Source organism: Hevea brasiliensis, chromosome 6 (assembly GCF_030052815.1).
Source record: "Hevea brasiliensis isolate MT/VB/25A 57/8 chromosome 6, ASM3005281v1, whole genome shotgun sequence".
NCBI classification, from domain to species: Eukaryota; Viridiplantae; Streptophyta; class Magnoliopsida; order Malpighiales; family Euphorbiaceae; genus Hevea; species Hevea brasiliensis.
The window spans coordinates 13,143,485-13,166,074 of NC_079498.1; the positions used below are offsets into that span (position 1 = coordinate 13,143,485).

General features: G+C 32.1%; 1 protein-coding gene and 2 pseudogenes across 1 annotated transcript; 2 read left to right on the forward strand and 1 right to left on the reverse strand.

Annotated features, from left to right (window-relative positions):
- The first annotated feature begins 6,843 nt into the window (after positions 1–6,843).
- Positions 6,844–14,030, forward strand: LOC131180586 (rust resistance kinase Lr10-like). The gene is made up of 3 exons (XM_058147929.1): positions 6,844–6,934; positions 12,609–12,854; positions 13,669–14,030. Exons 1-3 carry the CDS (start codon positions 6,844–6,846, stop codon positions 14,028–14,030), a joined length of 699 nt encoding a protein of 232 aa, XP_058003912.1.
- Positions 14,031–14,383: 353 nt separating this feature from the next.
- On the forward strand, positions 14,384–16,594 carry LOC110664264 (rust resistance kinase Lr10-like; annotated as a pseudogene).
- Positions 16,595–20,398: 3,804 nt separating this feature from the next.
- Positions 20,399–21,675, reverse strand: LOC110664263 (rust resistance kinase Lr10-like; annotated as a pseudogene).
- Positions 21,676–22,590: the final 915 nt, after the last annotated feature.

The following is a 22,590-nucleotide window of genomic DNA, read 5'->3' on the forward strand; positions in this document are numbered from 1 at the left end:
ATGAAAACTGTTGTGCAAATGCTGGAAGGGGATGGGTGCAATTTAACAACGCTTGCTAATCCTTTTACCTGCATAGCTCCTGCTGAGAGAATGCATTCCAAGATTCCAGGCAGAAGGTCTCATCAAGACTTGGAGCTATTCCTTTTAGCTCCGCAGCTCCTGCTGAGAGAATGCTATGACTAGATAGCATTCACTAACTAGAAGAACACAATGCAGTTTTGCGGATTTAAATATGTCCAAAGTTTGAAGTCTAATATATGACTTTCAATATCCATAATTTTTATATTTTAATTTTACCAAAAAAAGGAATTGTAAATTTGGGAGATTTGGACATCATTGCCTCGCATGGTGTATACAAATTGGTGCTTTTACTTGACCAATCAATTAATTTAGAAATTGTTGGAGGAAGGAAGAATGTTGATGTTAAACAAGGAAATGATGATTGAATATACTTCCCAGAACAGAAATATAATCTTTTGGAAGAAGGAGAAAATCGAAGTTTTGGATGCAGAGTCAAAGAAACTTGCAACTGTGCGACTCCGATGAATTCACTGGAATCCAGTCGATCGCCCTTCCATGAAAATTGTTGTTCAAAAGCCGGAAGGGGAAGGAAACAATTTGTCAATAACTGCAAATCCTTTCAGCTATGCTAACCCTATAAAAATGAATGCAAGATCCCCAGGAAAATAAATCCATCATGAGTTGGAGACCATTTCAGAAACAGAGTAAATCTTAAATAGAGAGCACTTGTAATAGCTAATTATGTAGTGATCATATAGAAAAGGATTGTCCAGTGGTTCCTTAACAGGTATGAGAAAGATGTTGATATGCACTTGGTTAATTAGTTTCTTTCCTTCTTGTTGTACTGTCATTACAATGACTATTAACATGAGAATAACTCAGGTATGATCCCACAGCCCAACTTCTTTCAATTGCATGAACACTAACCAAACCGTTCCGATTATATTGTTTTGGGTGCTTCAATGCACAAATGCAGGCCATTAAAAATCTTAAGCAAAAATGGGAAAATCATTGATCGATAGAGATTTCATGAATACTGACCTAGTCTATTTCCCAAAATCTATCTGTCTATAATCAATTCGTAAAGATGAATAGGAAGATTGCTAATGTATAAAGACAAACAGTCTACTTACACATGGGGTGTAACATTAGGCCCATAAGACAATTTGTTGAGAGCTCATAAATTAAATTAATAAGAGCCCATAATTAAGAAGCCTCTAGATAATAATAATAATAATAATAATAATAATAATAATAATAATAATACACAGAGAGTGCAGAACACCATTTGAGGAATTATTTCCCGTTTCCTTCAAGAGCACTAAAAGGAAAAAAAAAAAAAAAAATTCAATCTAACATCCTTTTCATCCTTTCTTTTACACCCAAATTTTTTTTTCTTCATCCCTCCATCCATAACTTTTTCTCTTAAAATTAACCCGATAAACTCATCCACTCCAATTTCAATAAAAACACTAATCTAAAACCCATTTCCCATTTGAAAGAGCTAGTGATTGCTTTCAATTGGTAAGCTCTTCCTTCTTTTCTTTTTAGTTATTAAGTTCAATAAGTATTTCATTATTCTATGATAATTCTTATGGTATATAATAGAAGAAAGATAAGTTTTATATTAAATTAGTGAATAAATTTTTATTTTGGAATAATAGATTTCCTTGGTTAGTAAATAGGTGAATCTAGCTACTAGGTAAGTTTTCTTTAAGAGATGAATATGAAAAGATTGTAATTCCATAATATGATAATTTGATTTAAGTCCTCTAAGTTAAATGTTTGGTTAAAAAAAATTAAAGTATCATGAGGTTGATTTTGGAGCTATTAATGAATATTTATTTTATTTATGATAAAAAAAAATTCCTACCTACTAGTGTGCTCTCTTTAAAAGGTGAAATTGGAAGTAGGTGTATCTACAAGGATGAATTGGATTCAAGTTTTTATGTCTTAAATGTTAGGTTGAGAACAAAGAAATTAATTATGATGTGCTTGATTTTTGGGACTATTAGTGTATGTTAATTGTATGTAAACTAGAAAGAACTTTGATGCAATAAGGGGAAGGGATTTTAGCATGAAATGCTAAAGGAAAAGAAAAATATGTTGAATGGAGAATGAGAAATAATTGCAGAAAATATGAAATTTGTTATATTATTTTGTGTAAATCACAGATGGACATTTTAAATTTATTTGTGGCGTTGTAAATTTTTGAGAGCTAGTTGAGCTGTTAAAATTTTGGAGAATGTTCAGGTTATGCCGAAGTGCTATCGACTTTCTTTTAAAAATTTTGTACATAAATCATGCATTTTATAGTGAATATTTTTTGTGTTTTTTATTGAATGAGATACAATGTATTTATATACAAAGGTTCCTATAATTAAGTATTCTAATTGGGGTGATATCCCACTAATTATGCTAACTAATTAGCTAACTAATCAAGAAAGAATATTATTTACATAATTATAGGATTAACTTCCTATAACACTCCCCCTCAAGTTGGAGCATAAATATTAATCATGTCCAACTTGTTACAAATGTAGTCAACCCAAGTCCTATTCAAAGCCTTTGTGAAGATATCTCCTAACTGCTCCCCGATTTTGACATGCCATGTTGAGATGATCTTCTATTGAATCTTTTCTCGAAGGAAGTGACAATCAATTTCAATATACTTAGTATGCTCATGAAACACTAGATTTGAGGCAATATGGAGAGCAACTTGATTGACACACCATAGTTTGGTAGGAGATGAGATCTCAAGACCCATTTCTCCAATAACTGGCGTGGCCACTTTACTTCACACATGGCTTGGACCATAGCTCGATATTCTAATTCAGCACTGGAAGGAGAAACTACAGTCTTTTTTTTTACTTCTCTAAGATATTAAGTTTCCTCCAACAAAGATACAATATCCTGTAATAGAACTCCTATAAGTCTTTAAACCTGCCCAATTTGCATCTGAAAAACACTCAATATTTAAGTGCCCATGATTGCTATATGCGAGACCATGACTTGAAGCACTCTTCAAGTAGCATAAAATTTGCCCCAAAGCTTCCCAATGGTTAACAGTAGGAGATTATATAAATTGACTTGCAACACTGACTGAATATGCAATATCCGGACGAGTTACTGTGAGATAATTAAGCTTGCCAACCAATCTCCTATAAATCTCAAGGTCTTCAAATAGTTCACCATCTCCTACTGTGAGCTGAAGATTTAGAGTCATTGGTGTACTGCATGGTTTAGCACCTATTTTTCATGTTTTTACCAATAAATCAAGGACATACTTTCTTTGAGATAAGAAGATGCCTCTCTTACACCTTGAAACTTCAATGCCTAAGAAATATTTCAACAAACCCAAATCTTTTGTTTGAAACTGAGTCTAAAGGAATGACTTAAGTGATGAAATGCTTGCGGAGTCATTTTCAGTGATAACAATATCATCAATATATAATTAAGATTAGTCCAGCTTTAGAATGTCTATAAAACACCGAATGATCGGATTTGCTCTCCTTCACACCAAACTACTGAACTACCTCATTGAATCTGCCAAACCAAGCACAAGGACTCTGTTTTAAGCCATAAAGAGATTTTCAGAGCCTGCAAACTTTGCCTAACTCCCTCTAAGCAACAGAACCTGATGGTTTCCCCATATAAACTTCCTCTTGGAGATCACCATAAAGGAAAGCATTTTTTATATCTAACTGATATAAAGGCTAATCATGTCTAGCTGCCAAAGAAACAAACAAGCGAACAGAAGCTAGTTGAGCAACTGGAGAGAAAGTGTCAGAACAATCAGTTCCATAAGTCTGAGCATATTACCAGTACCATCGAGATTCACTTTAACTGAAAAAACCCATTTACATCCAATAATTTTCTTATCCGAGGGCAGATGCACCAATTCCCAAGTACCATTAGTATCTAAAGCCATCATTTCCTCTTCCATTGCATCACGCTAGCCAGGATGGGATAATGCCTCAACAACAATTTTAGGAATAGAAATAGTATCTAGAGAACTAATAAAACAACGAGATGAATGAGACAAGTGATCATATTATACAAAGGAAGAGATAGGATAAGTACATTGACGTTTACCTTTGCGAAGAGTAATGGGAAGATCCAAGTCAGACTGAGGAGCAATGGATGGAACTGGATCTTCTCTCAAAGAAGCTGGTGGAGGATATGAGTCAAGAGTCTCTAATCTCCTAGAATAAACATGAATAATAGGTAGGCGAGGTGTTTGAGCCGGTGCTAGTGAAGGAGAATTCTAAGGACCTAGCTGAGGACTTGACACTGGATAGACAGAATAGACTAAGAGATCATCTTCCTCCTTCAAACTCTCATAAATAGGTGAGGGAGAAAAGAATGGAGTAGATTCAAAAAAGGTAACATCAACAGACATAATATAACGATAAAGGGTTGGAGAAAAACATCAGTACCCTTTTTGAAGTCATGAATATCCAAGGAAGAGACATGTAAGAGACTTGAGATCCAGTTTAGTAACCTATAGTCGAACATCTCTCACAAAACAAGTACTACCAAAGATAAGAGGTTCAATAGGAAACAAAGATTTAGAAGGAAATAAAATGGTATAGGGAATGTCACGATTAAGGACATATGATAGCATACAATTAATCAGGAAACAAGCTGTAGAAACTGCATCAGCCCAAAACTGTTTAGGAACTTTCATTTGAAAAAGGAGTGCCTATGCTACCTCAAGGAGATGTCTATTTTTCCTTTCAGCAATCCCATTCTGAGATGGAGTATCAACACAAAATGTCTGATGAAGAATGCCTTTTTGTGACATATAAGTTTGAAAATTGCCAGAAAGATATCCCTTAGCATCATCACTTCTTAATATATGCACAGACATATTAAATTTATTTTGAATCTCAGCACAAAAGGCACAAAAAATAGAAAATAATTTCGAATGATTCTTCATTAAAAATAACCAAGTAACACGGGAATAATCATTAATAAATGTCACAAAATACTTGAATCCAGAGTTTGAAATAATAGGACATGGACTCCATACATCAGAATGAACTAACTCAAAAGGGGATAAAGCTTGTTTATTGACTCGAGACACCTTAGGCAAACTATGATGTTTGGCAAACTGACAGGACTCACAATCTAAAATTGACAAAGATTGAAACTGTGAACATAACTTCTTCAAGACAGATAAAGATGGATGTCCCAACCAATAATAAACCTCAATAGGAGTTAAAATACTGGAAAACACAAAGAGATCTTAGCCTTTGTTTGTCAAGGATGTAAAGGCCTCCAGACTCATATCATCTGCCAATAATCTGTTTCGCCGTAAGATCCTGAAACAAACAATGATCAGGAAAAAATGAGACACTACAATTTAAGACTCGAGTAAGTTTGCTAATAGAGAGTAAATTAAAGGCGAATTTGGATAGACACAAAATAGATGATACAAAAATGAATGGTGTGAGATTTGCAATACCAGAATCAATGACACAAGACTTAGACTAATCAACCAAAACAATTGAGGATGAAGGATGATGAGGTTGAAATGTAGACAAAAGACTAGAATTACCTGTCATGTGGTCTGTAACACCAGAATCAATGACCCATTTAGAGGAGACAAGGCATGTAGTAGATTTGCTTGACTCAACTATTGCAGTGACTGGGAAACTAGAGGATTTTAGAGAGGCCTGATACTGTGAGAACTGTGCATATTATTCAGCAGATACTAAAACTGCTTTCTCAAAAGGAGCTACTGAAGAGTCATCAACTATCATATTGGCCATCCAAGATCATGGGTTCTTATTTTGAAGTTTTGGACAATACCTTTTTGTATGACCTAGCTCATGGCAATAGTAACATTCAATTCCTCTTAAGTCACGATTAGGGGCAACCTCCCCACTATGTTGGTTACCCCTATTGCCACTAGACCTTCCTTTACTACCTCCTTATGAATGTGCCTGCTACTGTCAGTATGACTAACAAGAACACTATTAATAGATTAGGAGAATTGGGGAGCTTCAGTACAAAGTCCTCTTGAGAAATTATCATGCAGAGATGAAATTTCAGAATAAAAAAGAATTTGAGATTTAGCAGTCTCAAACTTTGGGGGAAGACCTGCCCAAAAACTCATGATAGCCATTTGTTCTCGTTGAGCTTGCTGAACTTTTACAACAGGATTAAAAGGTATTACGACATTAAGTTCCTCATAGATCCTTTTAAAATTCATAAAATAGGTTGTGAGGGACCTATCTTGTTTCTTTGCACAATAAAATGCCTTACATACCTCATAAATATGAGAGATATTTTCTTTATCTGAATATAAGAATTCTAAATAATCCATCAATTCTTTAACAAACTCACAGTGATTAATTAAGCTAATTACCTTACTGCTAATAGAATTGCAAATTTGCACGAACAAATGAGCATCCTCCCTCATCCAAGTTTGCTTTGTATCATCAGTAGGTGGATCTTGGGTGAGATGATTATCCTTATCGATACTTCGTAAATAAACCCGAACTGTTTTACTCCAATCTAGATAATTAGAACCATTAAGTTTGTGTTCCGTGATTTTAGTCATCACAGGAATCACATCAGCTATTACACTTACTTTTCGCCATAAAAAAATTTTTTCATAGGAACAAATCATACAAATCTCATTTCCCAAACCAATAAACACAGAGCAAACACACCTTAAGACACAATTTTAAAGTAGTTCAGTGTAATAGAAGCCAGAAACATACCCAATAGTAGGTGGACCAAGACAAATCACCTCCACAAAGGCACCTTATGGCAAAATAACTAACAGGGATGCAGTATACACCCAAGGCGATGCCGGCAAGAGTAATCGGAGCGACAGAGGACATCGAACGCTCCTCCATGCTCCGACAAGTGGAATGGCGACAGGAGCTTATACCGACACGTGAGCCTCACTCGCCGGTCTTCTGGTGATTGGATTTTCTAGGTGGGGTCACCGGTAAGGGATCTTCCTTCTTGGGTGGGCAGTGAGACTTAAATGTCACCTTGAGATGGTGACTTAACTCCACAGTAATGATTCTGATAGTTTTCTCAGGAAAGAAAAAAAAAATCTTTTCTAACAAGGCTCTGATACCATGGAGTGAATATTTTCTGTGCATTTTATTAAATGAGATACAAGGCATTTATATGCAAAGGTTCCTATAATTAAGTATTCTAGTTGGGGTGATATCCAACTAATTATGCTAACTAATTAGCTAACTAATCAATAAAGAATATTATTTACATTATTGTAGGATTGACTTCCTATAACACATTTTATATCCTATAATTTCAGCCTAAGATTTAAATTTCTTTCTTGATGCACTGTTATTTTTTATTTTTTATTTTTAACTTTAGGAGATAATCCAGTTCTTGTAATAGATACTAGGGGTGGTCCAGCGATTTAGGCCTCAATCTGTCTTCAGTACAGATAAGTGAATAAATATATAACACTGATATTTTATTAAATATAAATTATTTATATTATTATTTCTAAGTATGAAAATAGAAACAGAGAATGGTAATTTTATGTTTTATTATTGAATTAAATGAGATTTACAATTATAGCTGAATAAATGTAGAATACACTCAATATTTGCACCAAATAGATAACACATTGATGACGTATAATTTATTTTCAGCTTAGCTTATACTTATACTGTCTCTAGGATACTGCTTGATATACACATAGCCTTTGAGGCGTATATCAGGTGGTCACCCTTTAGGGGTAGCTCTGCACATGTATATAACCAGCATTTTTATTACTCTTGAGCTGATAGTGTCATTATAGAGTCCAAGATGCCAGCATTGCTCTCAGGCTGCTAAAGTTTATTATATGCACCTGAGATGCCAAAATTAGCTATACGAAGCATATTGTGAGTGTATAAGGATATTGTAGAATTTATGATTTTAATATATTTATTTCAACAATATTGTTACAACATGAATTTTATTTTAGTTCAGCTATATGATTTAGATTAAATGATATTTATTCAGCTGACCTATTCTAGCATAGCAAAACTAGTACTATTAAATATCAAAACCTTATATGCTCCTCTTTGTTATTTATTTATCCGCTCACTGAGTAGTTATGCTCACCCTCTTGGGACTGAGCATAACCTAAGTTCTTTCCACTGCAATTATCTTGGACTCCTATGGTGGCAATTAAATAGTAGCAGCCCCAAAGGCATGCAAGATTTAGTAATTAATCAAACAACTATCATTCAGATCCGTGGGATACATGAACAATCAACCCAAGAACTTGGAGGAACTTAACCATTGTTTAAATTACAGGTAGGGCCGCTTTTCTTCATTGTTGTTTTCTGGTGATCCTTTCATGTCTCTACTGCCATCTTTACACTTCCTCAAGAAAAAGCTATGCTAAATAAGGAACGTGCAGCAGACATGTATAGGCTGAGGAGAAGGATAATTAATTTGGAACTTTATATTGGGAATTTGAGATTTCAAAGAGTAAAATTACCTGTGCTTTTTTTTTTTTTTTTCTTTTTTTAACTCCCGTCTAATTATAGGGGGCATATTTTAATTTTTTTTCCTCTCTCAATCAATATTGTAAAATTAATTATTTTTTGAATCACACTCTGCTATAGGTGTAAAACACGCACATCATTTTTGATAAGGGAGAGAATAATTTAGCTTTAAAATGAAATACGTGGACTGATGTGGACAGAAACTTCAATTTGAACAAATTTTAGCTCTTGCAGAAGTGAATTTGACCTTTTTTTTTTTTCCATAATATACGTTACCCATTAGGACCCACATAATACTTTTAACAAATTTTTAATTCAATCAGAGTCCCATTAAAACTCACTTATTGGTTTTTAAGCCATAAAATGAGGTTGGTAGAGAGAACTAATTATTGAATATACTGCAAACACTAAAAAATAGTATTCCCTTAAATATAATAAAACAGTTTTCTCTTATTTATAAAGAGGTGGGATCCATGTTTAGAGAGATAAGGTGTTTGTGTATCGAATTCATCTAATAATCTCTTGAAATGGAATATTATTGACTTGAAACTCAATTCTGTTAATTAAATAAATAAGTCTAAAAATTAGACTCTTGATTCCTCAAGAGAATGAGCAAAGTTGAACCAAGCCAAACTTTTATTGAACTGAGCAATGCCGAGTCTCAAGTAGCTCACGAGTGACCCATTGATTTACAACCCTATTGACCAACTCAGAAAAATCCTTGTATATTTCCTATCTAAATTGAATTTGCCATGAATACAAGACAAAAATGTGAGACTCATGTATAAATTAAAAGATTTTTTCACACATAAAATAAGACAGTTGTCCTTCATTCTGTAGGAATAACAAGAAATAAGAGAATATATTATATATACCAAGGAGAAGCTAAGTTAGATAAACTTAAGTCATTTTGGTAAAGATAACTTCAAATTCTACAAGTCATACCCCGGACTTCGAATCTAAGAGGGCTATTACTGTCATACTGGGAGAGCTCACATTTTTTACAATTCAAAAAAAAATTATCATAAACATATTGAATAATGTTATGATAAAAAAAAAATAAGGCCACTATAGATGTAGGTAATATTTGATATCCATACATCTCCATTTATAGTTAGTTCTTAACAAATAATATAAGCTAATTAGTTTTTTTAAAGTAGAAGGACTAAAAAGTAATTTAATTAGTATTAAAATTTATTTATTAACAAAAAAATTTAATGAAGGGACTAAACGAAAGTAAACTATAAATATTAAATAGAGTTTTTAAAATACAATATAAGTATTAAATAATAATTTTTCCTTTGAATATCCTGCCACCATTCCTCACAAATCGCAAGGCCTTTATGAAGATTTTATGGATTTCACATTGACTTTACATATTCAATAAGTTTACTTGCCAAAAAAAAAAATTAAATTTATCAATTATTGCAATTAAATCCCAAAATTTGTGTAATTACCAATTAAATTCTCATGTTTGTTGTTGTCTCAAATTGACCCAACCGTCAATAAATCATTAGTATGTTATGCTTGAGAGGTAATTGCAATGGCTTTTATTTTGACTATTTTTATAAAAGTTTGTGTAATTATTAATTAAATTCTCACATTTGTTGCTGTCTCAAATTGACTCGACCGTCAATAAATCATTAGTATGTTGTGCTTGAGAGATAATTACAATGGCTTTTATTTTGACTATTTTGGTTGGGAGCTGTACTTTATAAGTTTATTGATAGTTAATATTAATGAACAATTGATTAAAGAGAATGATTGTTCTTTCTTCTAGTAGTTTAATCCACCTTACAATGGCCTGAAGAAGAAGTTACTGACACATTTGCTTTAGCAAAGAAATGCTCTTAAGGAGAGGAAATTAACAATAAAATTACTGAGAAATGGATGCAGTTCAGTGAATACTCTGATTAAAATAATATACTAATTAATGATTTATAGAGTAAAGTTGAAGTGTTGATAAAGACAAAAAGAATAATAAAATTTTACTTGTAATTTCTTATTTGTTGAAATATACTAATGGTTTATTGATAGTCAAGTTAATTTGAAACATCAATCAAATTTGAGAATTTAATTAGCAATTATGCAAACTTTAATACTTAATTGCAAAAATTGATAAACTTTATATTTTTTGGCAATTAACCCTATTTAATATGCTGTGAGTCAAAAAATGAAGGCCACTATAGGTGACTGAATTTTAGTTTTTCCATTTTTTAGAATTAAAAGAGGAATTAAATTTCGATTCAATTCTGGTTCAATTTTAAGTACTTTCAATTTTGGTTTGATTTTAGTTTCAGTTTTGATTTCAATTCCATTTCGATTCATTTCTCGATTCCTATACTCAAAATTATAGTATTATTATATTTATTAAAAAAAATAAAAATAATTATATATTTCTAACATCAAAATGTCGATAAAAATAATAGCACTAATATAAAAATAACAATATCATTATCAAAATAAAATATTAATAAACTAATGTATACATGTTAACTTGCTGAAGAAAAATACTAAAATCAGAGAAGTAATATAACCTAAGTTAAAAGTACAAAACTACATAGTTTTGGATTTTAACGAAAGTCTTTATTATATTTCCATTTAATTCTTTAAAGTTAAAACTTTGTTAGTAGTTTAAATTTTAATTCACAATAATAAATATTAAAAATAAATTTAATTTTGATTTAATAGATGTTTATAAAAATTTTCTAGATTATAATTAAAAATATTTTGAATTAAAAATAAGATAGTTAATGGAATATTAAACTTAGTAAATTTAATTATTAACATTCACTCTTAAATACTTTTTTAGCTTATACTCTCTATTATCACCATAGACCTTGCAAAATATTTTATTTGAATGGTACTACTAGCATTTTGAATTGGCTATAATTCAGTCCTGTAAAATAATATACACACAAACTAAACTACTTCATAACATATATCTTAATAAATATATTATACTATCTTAACATATTTTTCAATTATATAATTTTTAACTATAAAATATACTACATAATTAAAAGGTGATTTAATTATATAATTAATGATTATAAAGTGATTTAATATATTTATAATTAAAAATAATAAAATTTAATATTTTGTTACATTTATACATTTATAATTAATATATGCATATAACAATTTCAGTTACATATAATAAATATAATTTTATTAAAACTAAATAATATATCTAAAAAAATATAAAAAAACATATATGTATAAAATTAATTTTTTGATTCGGTTTGATTTTAATTCAATTTTTGATGAACAAATAATCAAAATCGAGCTAACAATAAAATAAGCTTGATTCAGTTTCTATAATAATAATTTTTTTTTAGTTTCTATTCGATTCAGTTTAATTTTTTAATTCAATTCAGACCCTCCATAAATAATGCACAACCCTAATATTTAATACTCCATTTGTAGTTAGTTGCGAACAGATTCGTCTTGAAGGGTTTTAGAGACTTTTTCTTTTGAAACCATATTCAAGTATGATAAGCATGGTGTTTAATATGAGCCTGAACACTAAAATAATATTTATTAAAAAAATCAAAATGAAATAGGGATACGGTAATCTCATGAATTGTACATATACAATACTTCAGAATTATAAGGATGTTATTGTACTAATTCTCGCGTACAATTGCTATGTCAGGACGGCTCTACCTCATCTCTATCCATAGTAGCTTGTTAGTTCTGTACAATTTTCTGATCTAGTGCTCTCTTACCAATTATAATAATCAAACCCGATTGGCTCAATTAACTTTCAATCTCAAAACCATTCAGTTCAAAATTGTTAATCCAAGTTCTTTAGTAATGGAACCTAGGTTATATATTTCTCGTAAGCCCATTGTGTGGGACTGCTTTTTGCTAGTTCTGTCCCAATTAAAGAAGATTATACTGCCCATATCCCTACATTTGTAATATTTAAGCATCAGATCATTGCGTTTAGAATTCCAGGCAACACAGAGGTAAAGTCCTGCAAGCATATACAGTGCAGATAAGGGAAGGCCATGATGAATTTATTCGTCTCAAATGTTTATTATATGTGTTTGTTCTCCTTCTGCTTCATGCTACTTGTCCTTGTAGACCATGGATTAGGCCTTTTTGAGGATGAGTGCAAGGAATCCAAATGCGTGCGCCATGGTCCAGCCGTTCGATTCCCGTTCAGAATCAAGGGCCGGAAACTTGACTACTGTGGTTATCCTGAAGTTGGGTTTGATATATCATGCTCGGATAGGAACGAGACAGTGCTAGAGTTGCCAAATTCAGTGAAACTCTTAGTCAAAAAGATAGATTATTTTTCTCAAGTGATTTCTGCAATTGATCCACAAGGTTGTCTTCCAAAACAGCTTCCGAACTTAATTATTTCTGCTACTCCTTTCAGTTTCATAAACCGTTCGAATACTTGTACAATTGCACAATTTTCTACTGTTTACAGAGAAGACAATATTATAGAAAATCACAGATTTCTTGCCAAAGTTCTCCCAAATACTATGTTAATTCCGCTATGTCATATTCAGGATTTGATTTCGTTGACGTATTAAATTGTACCCACCTATATGAAATTATTAATCTTCCATTTAAACTATGTGACTTTGATAATAGTACTGTCCGTTTGAAGTGGTCATATCCAACGTGTAACTCTTGCAAAGCAAAGCTCAAATTTTGCAGATTGAAGGCTAACCGCATTCAACCTGTGATTGAATGCTATGGCAACCTCAAAAAAAAAAAAAAAAAAAATTTCTGTTCAAGTATTACTTTTAAAGTATAGCTTTGAAATCATAAAATCAGTAATCTTTTCTTGATATGATCTGGGTAGAATCCCTCTTTCAGCACACAGATTGCTCGTTTATTAGCATCATTATCATATATAATTTAGGACGATAACTATTTGATTATGTAATATAAGGAAAATCTTCAAGTTGTTGTGGTCAGGATTATTTTAAATTTCCAAGGTTTAGTCTATATATATATTTTTCAAATTTCCTGGACATAAGAACCTAATAGTAATATATATGAATATGTTCTGCAGGGGCATTAAATAAGTTTGTGGCTACAGGATAGTCTAAATTAAATTTTGATCCAAAAGAAAACAAATGGTTATTTTGGACAAGGGATTTCTTGACTTGAAATGTTCCATTTGCAGGTATAGCCTTAGGTCTGCTTCTTCTAGTCGTATCAGTGATTGCACTTTACTATATCTATGGCTTCAACAAAAAAGAAAAGGAATATCAGTCCAAGATTGAATTAGATGACTACAAAGCTTTCAAACCTTCAAGAAATTCCTATACTGATATTAAGAGGATCACAAATCAGTTCAAGGAAGAACAAGGCCATGGAGCTTATGGAACTGTTTATAAAGTAAAGCTCTCTGGAGAAAGTCTAGTAGCTGTTAAGGTCCTCAACAATGCCAAAGGTGATGGAGAGGAATTTGTAAATGAAGCTAGCACAATAGGAAAAATCCACCATGTCAATGTCGTTCGTTTGATTGGCTGGCTTTTAAGCTGATGGGTTCAGGCGAGCTCTATTTTATGAGTACTTACCAATTATAATAATCAAACCCGATTGGCTCAATTAACTTTCAATCTCAAAACCATTCAGTTCAAAATTGTTAATCCAAGTTCTTTAGTAATGGAACCTCGGTTATATATTTCTCGTAAGCCCATTGTGTGGGACTGCTTTTTGCTAGTTCTGTCCCAATTAAAGAAGATTATACTGCCCATATCCCTACATTTGTAATATTTAAGCATCAGATCATTGCGTTTAGAATTCCAGGCAACACAGAGGTAAAGTCCTGCAAGCATATACAGTGCAGATAAGGGAAGGCCATGATGAATTTATTCGTCTCAAATGTTTATTATATGTGTTTGTTCTCCTTCTGCTTCATGCTACTTGTCCTTGTAGACCATGGATTAGGCCTTTTTGAGGATGAGTGCAAGGAATCCAAATGCGTGCGCCATGGTCCAGCCGTTCGATTCCCGTTCAGAATCAAGGGCCGGAAACTTGACTATTGTGGTTATCCTGAAGTTGGGTTTGATATATCATGCTCGGATAGGAACGAGACAGTGCTAGAGTTGCCAAATTCAGTGAAACTCTTAGTCAAAAAGATAGATTATTTTTCTCAAGTGATTTCTGCAATTGATCCACAAGGTTGTCTTCCAAAACAGCTTCCGAACTTAAATTTTTCTGCTACTCCCTTTCAGTTTCATAAACCGTTCGAATACTTGTACAATTGCACAATTTTCTACTGTTTACAGAGAAGACAATATTATAGAAAATCACAGATTTCTTGCCAAAGTTCTCCCAAATACTATGTTAATTCCGCTATGTCATATTCAGGATTTGATTTCGTTGACGTATTAAATTGTACCCACCTATATGAAATTATTAATCTTCCATTTAAACTATGTGACTTTGATAATAGTACTGTCCGTTTGAAGTGGTCATATCCAACGTGTAACTCTTGCAAAGCAAAGCTCAAATTTTGCAGATTGAAGGCTAACCGCATTCAACCTGTGATTGAATGCTATGGCAACCTCAAAAAAAAAAAAAAAAAAAAAATTTCTGTTCAAGTATTACTTTTAAAATATAGCTTTGAAATCATAAAATCAGTAATCTTTTCTTGATATGATCTGGGTAGAATCCCTCTTTCAGCACACAGATTGCTTGTTTATTAGCATCATTATCATATATAATTTAGCACAATAACTATTTGATTATGTAATATAAGGAAAATCTTCAAGTTGTTGTGGTCAGGATTATTTTAAATTTCCAAGGTTTAGTCTATATATATATTTTTCAAATTTCCTGGACATAAGAACCTAATAGTAATATATATGAATATGTTCTGCAGGGGCATTAAATAAGTTTGTGGCTACAGGATAGTCTAAATTAAATTTTGATCCAAAAGAAAACAAATGGTTATTTTGGACAAGGGATTTCTTGACTTGAAATGTTCCATTTGCAGGTATAGCCTTAGGTCTGCTTCTTCTAGTCGTATCAGTGATTGCACTTTACTATATCTATGGCTTCAACAAAAAAGAAAAGGAATATCAGTCCAAGATTGAATTAGATGACTACAAAGCTTTCAAACCTTCAAGAAATTCCTATACTGATATTAAGAGGATCACAAATCAGTTCAAGGAAGAACAAGGCCATGGAGCTTATGGAACTGTTTATAAAGTAAAGCTCTCTGGAGAAAGTCTAGTAGCTGTTAAGGTCCTCAACAATGCCAAAGGTGATGGAGAGGAATTTGTAAATGAAGCTAGCACAATAGGAAAAATCCACCATGTCAATGTCGTTCGTTTGATTGGCTGGCTTTTAAGCTGATGGGTTCAGGCGAGCTCTATTTTATGAGTACTTACCAAATGAATCAGTAGCAAAATTTATATCTTCAGCAGATGCCAAAAATCATTTTCTTGGATGGAAAAGGCTGCAAGATATTGCTCTTGGAGTTGCCAAAGGAATTGAATATTTCCACCAGGGATGCAATCAAAGAATCCTCCATTTTGACATAAATCCACATAATATCCTGCTTGACCACAACTTCAATCTCTGATTTTGGTCTGGCTAGGTTGTGTTCTAAGGATCAAAGTGCCGTGTCCATGACAACAGCTAAAGGAACCATTGGCTACATCGCTCCTGAAGTCTTTTCGAGGAAATATGGGAATGTTTCCTATAAGTCAGATGTTTATAGTTTTGGAATGTTGGTGTTAGAAATGGTAGGAGGAAGGAAGAATGTTGATGTTAAACAAGGAAATGATGATCATATATGCTTCCCAGAATGGATTTATAATCTTTTGGAAGAAGGAGAAGATCTAAGGTTTGAGATTGATGCAGAGGAAGATGCCAAAATCGCAAAGAAACTTGCAATTGTAGGACTCTGGTGCATTCAGTGGAATCCAGTGGATCGTCCTTCCATGAAAATTGCAGTCCAAATGTTGGAAGGAGAAGGATACAATCCATCAATACGCGCTAATCGTTTCAGCTCTGCTAATCCCACGGGAATGAATGTAAGAATCCCAAGAAGACAACTGCACCATGAGTTGGAGGCCATCTCAGAAACGGAGTAGATCTAAATTAGAGAACCAATTAGGCTGTAATCATATAGAGAAGGATCTCCAAGTAGTTCCTTAACAAGTATAAGAAACATGTTATTAGGCACTTGATTAATTAGTTTCTTTCCCCATTTCCTGTCATTACAATGACTATTAATTAGTTTCTTTCAAGAAGAGTTGTTAAAATGTTTTTTTCCAAACCCGGCTCGCTAAACATCTGAAGCTAATGTGAAAATCATTCATTAAGACAGATGTCACAAATACTAAACAACTATATTTCCCAGAATGAGTATATAATCATTTGGGGAAGTGGAAGAGTTGGCAAGATTATGGAGAACTATGTTAAAAGTTGGTAAGATTTTTTCAGCTGCATTATTTATTGTTAGCTCCTTGACTGAGTACAGATGGTGGCCTAATTTCCCCTGCGCTTGATCAGAATAACTCCCTCATATAATTTAGAATGGATTTTCAATCAAACTGACATAGATAAAGATTCTTCACCATCTTTTATCTGAGTTTCTTCTGGACACAGAGCTGGCCTTGGAGGCAATTGTAGACTTCCTTTATCTCTTTCAAGCGTATCTGACTTTGTTCATTGGAGGGATTGTTTGGTTTCATTTGTGTACACGGGAGGCCTACCATAACCATCTTCTTAGCTATTTTATTTGACTCCTCTGTGGCATCACCGATTACTGCAACTTTCCCATCAGAGACTTTGTCATAAACCCAAAATGGAAAGTAAGTTTCACTTGAATGTTCTGCCATTGCATTTAAATTCTTCCTTTTACCTGCCATTTCTAGTAACAGCATTCCAAAACTAAAGATATCTGCTTTGTATGAGACACGACAAATGTTTCTATGGAATAACTCTAGTGCCATGTATCCTATTGTTCCTCTTGCTGCAGTGAGAGAATTAATGCTATCATTTGTTGACTATCCTTTAGCAAGCCCAAAGTCAGAAATCTTTGGAATGAAATTCTCATCAAGAAGAATATTGTGTGGCTTGATATCAAATAGTAGGATTTGCATGTCACAACTTTGACGTAAACATTCAATGCCGCAAGCTACACCAACAGAAATTTCAAATAATTTGTCCCAACTTAAGGAGATAATCCCTCATGAGAACACACATGCTTGTAAAGAGATCCATTAGGCATGATATCATATACAAGAGCGCGCTTTGATCCCTCGCCACAAAAGCCAATTAGTTGAACTACGTTAATATGGTAGATCCTTCCAACGGCAGCAACTTCATTAATAAATCTTCTCCGTTAGTTTTTTTTAGACTTATTCACATCTTTCTGGCATCCTTCATCCAACTTGTCCTTGAAGCCTCCGGTCATTTTCCTAATGTCTTTGTAAGAATACCTTATTGGCATCAAATTATTTTGACTTTGTAGGAATTCTTCAACTGTGCCATAGCCGGAAATTAGTTGCCATCAGAATTATGCTCGAATGAAAATTTGGTCAAGTTAATTAATGACTTTATTTCCCAGGTTCTAACAATTACCCTAACCTCGCATTTTCATGGATGCTATCATTTACAAGTACAACAGAGAAGGTTTATCTTCTGCCTATTAATTACATCTCAAGATTCATAATTTGAAGAAAGCCGTCTAACTCTTAGTAAGAAAAATGAGTGCAGATAGGAGAGACAATGCAGCAGAGACGGAGCCACACTTAGACTAAGGTGGCACTGCCCCCCGAGTTTTCAAAAATTTTTAGGGGTATAATGGTAATTACTCAAAATATCAGTATTTTTTATAAAATTTTAATAAGTATTTTTAAAAATTTTTATGGGTATAAATATAATGGTAGTTTATCAAAAATAAATATTTTTTACTATTGTCTATCAGATTTTAGTGGGACACTGAGTCCTAATATTTTAAAAATTTTGAGAGGTTTATTATTAATTTTATTAAAAAAAACTAAATTTTTATTGAATGATATTAATAATGAAATACAAATATTTTTGACAAAAAAAAATATTTCTTGGCTTATTCTTCACTATCAATTCTATTTTACTGTAATCATCAATTTTTTTTTAAATTTAAATTATTGAATAAATTATCAAATAGAAGTCTAACACATTTTTGTCATTTTTTTCATCGATTTAAAATTTTAGTGGCTTTATCCTCCAATAACATTCCTATTATTGGAATCTCTTTCTTGCTATAATTTCATTATACTCAACTTTAAAAAAAAAATCTTTCATAAATTAAAACCATGTAATTTATTATATTTAATATATAATATTTTAATTAAATTTATTTTTCATGATTACAATGAAAAAAAATTAAATTCGAGATAAATTGAACAAGCTTTTTAATTTTAGGCTATTAATATATTGTAAATTCAATAATTCCTAATGTTAAGTATTTATTATATTTTTATAATTAACAAATTTCATTTAATTTTTACCAAATCAATTTTATTTTTAAAAAATTTTCTTATCAATTTATATTTATTATATTCATTTTATTTTTATGAATTATATATTTTAATTGGACCCTAAATTAATTTTCCGGCACTGTGACTGATTGAATTCTTTGGTTGCTTTATTTAATTCTACATGTCAAGTGCTTCTTTTGCTGTTGAAATTGTCTTTGTAACCTTAGCAAGTTCGCATGCTACAAGTCATAATTGTTAACAAAGGCACGTGAAAAGGAGTTTGTTGTACTTTATGGCGACAAAGTGAAATGATATGACCTACTTGACTCTGTAAAATCAACTAATTTTGATAATGATTCTTCTCCATCCCATAGTCATTGAATTTGCAAAAAATAGGAGGGAATTGTAGGAATCCAAGTAAATTAATGCTTTTCATAAAAAGAGCATTTTGCGTTCCAATTTCCAAATAGAAATTAGCAGAACTAAGAAAGGCAAAGAAAGATCCCTTAGGCAAATACCACATCGACAAAATATGGAGATGGTCTTAGATTCAAAAAGTAATAATATATGAAATGGGAAAACTAATCATTAGAGGCGTCTTTTGGAGCCCGACCGTTGCAATTGGTATCAGAGCTGCTCGCACTCTTCAATTTCTTTGACAACTAGCCCATTATTTGATATGATAAACTAAGCAAGAAACATGTATAAAAAATAAAAAATAATAATAATAATAAAACTAATTCCATTCAAACAGATTGCATTGGCAAGCTGAATTGAAATTTTAACTGACCGTTTTTAGATTCACAGCAAATATGTCGGGGAAAAAAATTGGAGAATACAAATCAAAATCATTAGAAGAAGGAGAAGTAGTACCTGAGGGTGAATAGAATAGATTAATTTTGATGAGCTTTTCTCTTTGTATAACTATCCAAGTTACCATTCAACAATATGACTCCTTAATTTTTTATAGTTCAATAGTGCTCCTATAAAATCTATTGAAAATGAACCTAAGATTAGCAGGACAACATCTATAGCCAATAATCTTACTAATCATAGCATTCATAGAAAATGTAACACAAAGTATCAAAATTCAAACCTAAATCAACCCTTTGCATTTTAAAGGATGAGAAACTATAATCAATCATCATAATGTATACTAATAAAGCATTAGCTGAGCTAATTCGAAAGCAGAGGATGATGAGTGCTGAGAATCAAAGCAACCAAATGTATTTGTTCAAATCCAAAGACTTGGTGAATTCTACTACCTCATTTTCATCTTACTCACTGATATGGCCTTGGTCATTTTGAAAGAACCACAAATATTAATAAAGCAGCTTACACTCTCAAGTTAAACACACACACATATACACGCAATCTTTACAAACTTTCATCAAGTCATCAACTTTAGTCTCATGAGGAATTTAAAAAGATAAAACTAGAAGACCAATAGTTTCAATGTGTGGGGATGGTGGCCTTCCCCTGCACTCTGCAGAACATCACATATCATGTAACTTAACCTGGATTTTCAATCAAGCTGCTTGATTCTATAAAATCAACTAGCTTTGATGATGATTCTCCTCTATCCTTAGTCACTGAGTCTGCAGGAAATAGAACAGGCCTGGGAGGCAATTGTAGGCTTTCCAAATCTCCTTCAAGCATCTCTATAACTTTTTGCATGGGAGGACGATCATTAGGTTGCATCTGTATCCACCATAATCCTGTTAAAATCATTTTCCTAGCTATTATATTTTCCTCCTCTGTTTTATCTTCTATTGCTAATTTTTCATTAGAGAGTTGGTCATGAATCCAAAACGGATAGTAAACTTCACTTAAATTTTCAGCAAATGTTTTTACATTCTTCCTTTTGTCTGCCATTTCTAATACCAACATTCCAAAGCTATACACATCTGCTTTGTATGAGACACGTCCAATGTTTTTGTAGAATAATTCTGGTGCCATATATATATCCTATTGTTCCCCTTGCTGCCGTAAGAGATGCCATGTTTTCTTTGGTTGTATAAAATTTAGCAAGCCCAAAATCTGAAATCTTTGGTGTGAAATTTTCATCAAGAAGAATGTTGTGAGGTATGATGTCAAAATGAAGGATTTGCAAGTTACAACCTTCGTGTAGATATTCAATGCCACGGGCCACTCCAAGGGAAATCTCATAAAGTTTTTCCAAACTTAAGGAAATAGATCCTTCTTTATGAAACATATAATTATTAAGAGATCCATTAGGCATGAAATCGTATACAAGAGCATACTTTGATCTCTCCGCACAAAAGCCAATCAGTTGAACTACATTGGTGTGGTAAATCCTTCCAATGGTAGCAACTTCATTAATAAAATCCAATCCACCAGTTTTAGACTTACTCAACATCTGTACTGCTGCAATATGGCCACTACGAAGTTTTCCTTTGTATACACAACCAAAGCCTCCTTCACCCAACTTAATTTTCCTTAAACCCTTCAGTCATTTTCTTGATGTCTGAGTATGAATATCTTATTGGTTTCATATCATATTGACTTTGTAGAAATTCTTCAATTGTGTCGTATCCCGATAAATGTCTCCTTCGCCATTTATAGATCAAAAACACAATTATAAATGGTGTTCCACATAATGTTCTAGTGGCCAAAAACAGTCCTACGTCGCAAAATACATTCAAAGGATGGAATATTAGTTGATGTATAGTAAAATCATCCATATAGGAATTAATTATATGGTCTTTTTGATTATTTGAGGTCCTTCTTACGAATTCATATCTACATCTAGATTTAATCTTAAGCTAGTGCCCTTCGAAGAAAAGTTTAAGATTCGTAATTTGAAGAAAAAGGGTTGGAACTTACCAAGGTATGCAAGTACAGCCGGCATCGAGTCTACAGAAGACGCGAACATAAATAAAAATGTTACCATATATTCTTGATTGGAAAGAAATATTAACATCAATAAGATGAAGACATAGAGACCGCTCACATTTAATAATTTCGTAGTATAGGCGGAGCATTCTGAGCGAAGCTTCATTGAACACGTGAACAATAAAATCAGTATCAAGAAATATAACTTCATATAATTAGACCATAAAAGACAGCTTGATTGCAACAAGTATGCTGACCAAAACGAGAACTTGAAAAAATATTTATATATTAAATTTGTTTCTTCAAAATTACATAAGACATGCCATTTATAATTCAATTAATTAGATAAATTTTCTTTTTAAAAAATAGAACATATTCATTGCATATTTTGCTTTTAAATATCGATGAAGGTACAATCATCTTAAAATTGGCTTCAAAATCATTAATTTAGTCTTTTTTTTTCCTATTATATGTTAATTAATTAAAGAAGTCACTTGATAATCATCTTCATGTTATTTATTAAAAATAAGATAAAAGCTTTCCTCCATTTTTTTTATATCTTATTATTAATTTAATTACCTTGTAAGAATAATTGAAATTAATTTTACTCTTATTATAAAACAAAAGTAATAATAAACACTTGATAAATATATAAAGTTTTTTTTCTAATTTATTAGAAGCTTAATTAAATGAAGTAATAACCGTGAGATATATAATAAAAGATAGCTATCTTTTTTTTTTTTCTCAATTATAGTATAGTTTGA

Bases quoted from the DNA above. Each gene is read 5' to 3' on its own strand.
- LOC131180586 (XM_058147929.1), top strand. From the start codon at position 6,844: ATGCCGGCAAGAGTAATCGGAGCGACAGAGGACATCGAACGCTCCTCC. The intron at 6,935-12,608 runs GTGAGCCTCACT...TTGTCCTTGTAG, and splicing joins ACAGGAGCTTATACCGACAC to ACCATGGATTAGGCCTTTTT. The intron at 12,855-13,668 runs GTTGTCTTCCAA...TTCCATTTGCAG, and splicing joins TTCTGCAATTGATCCACAAG to GTATAGCCTTAGGTCTGCTT.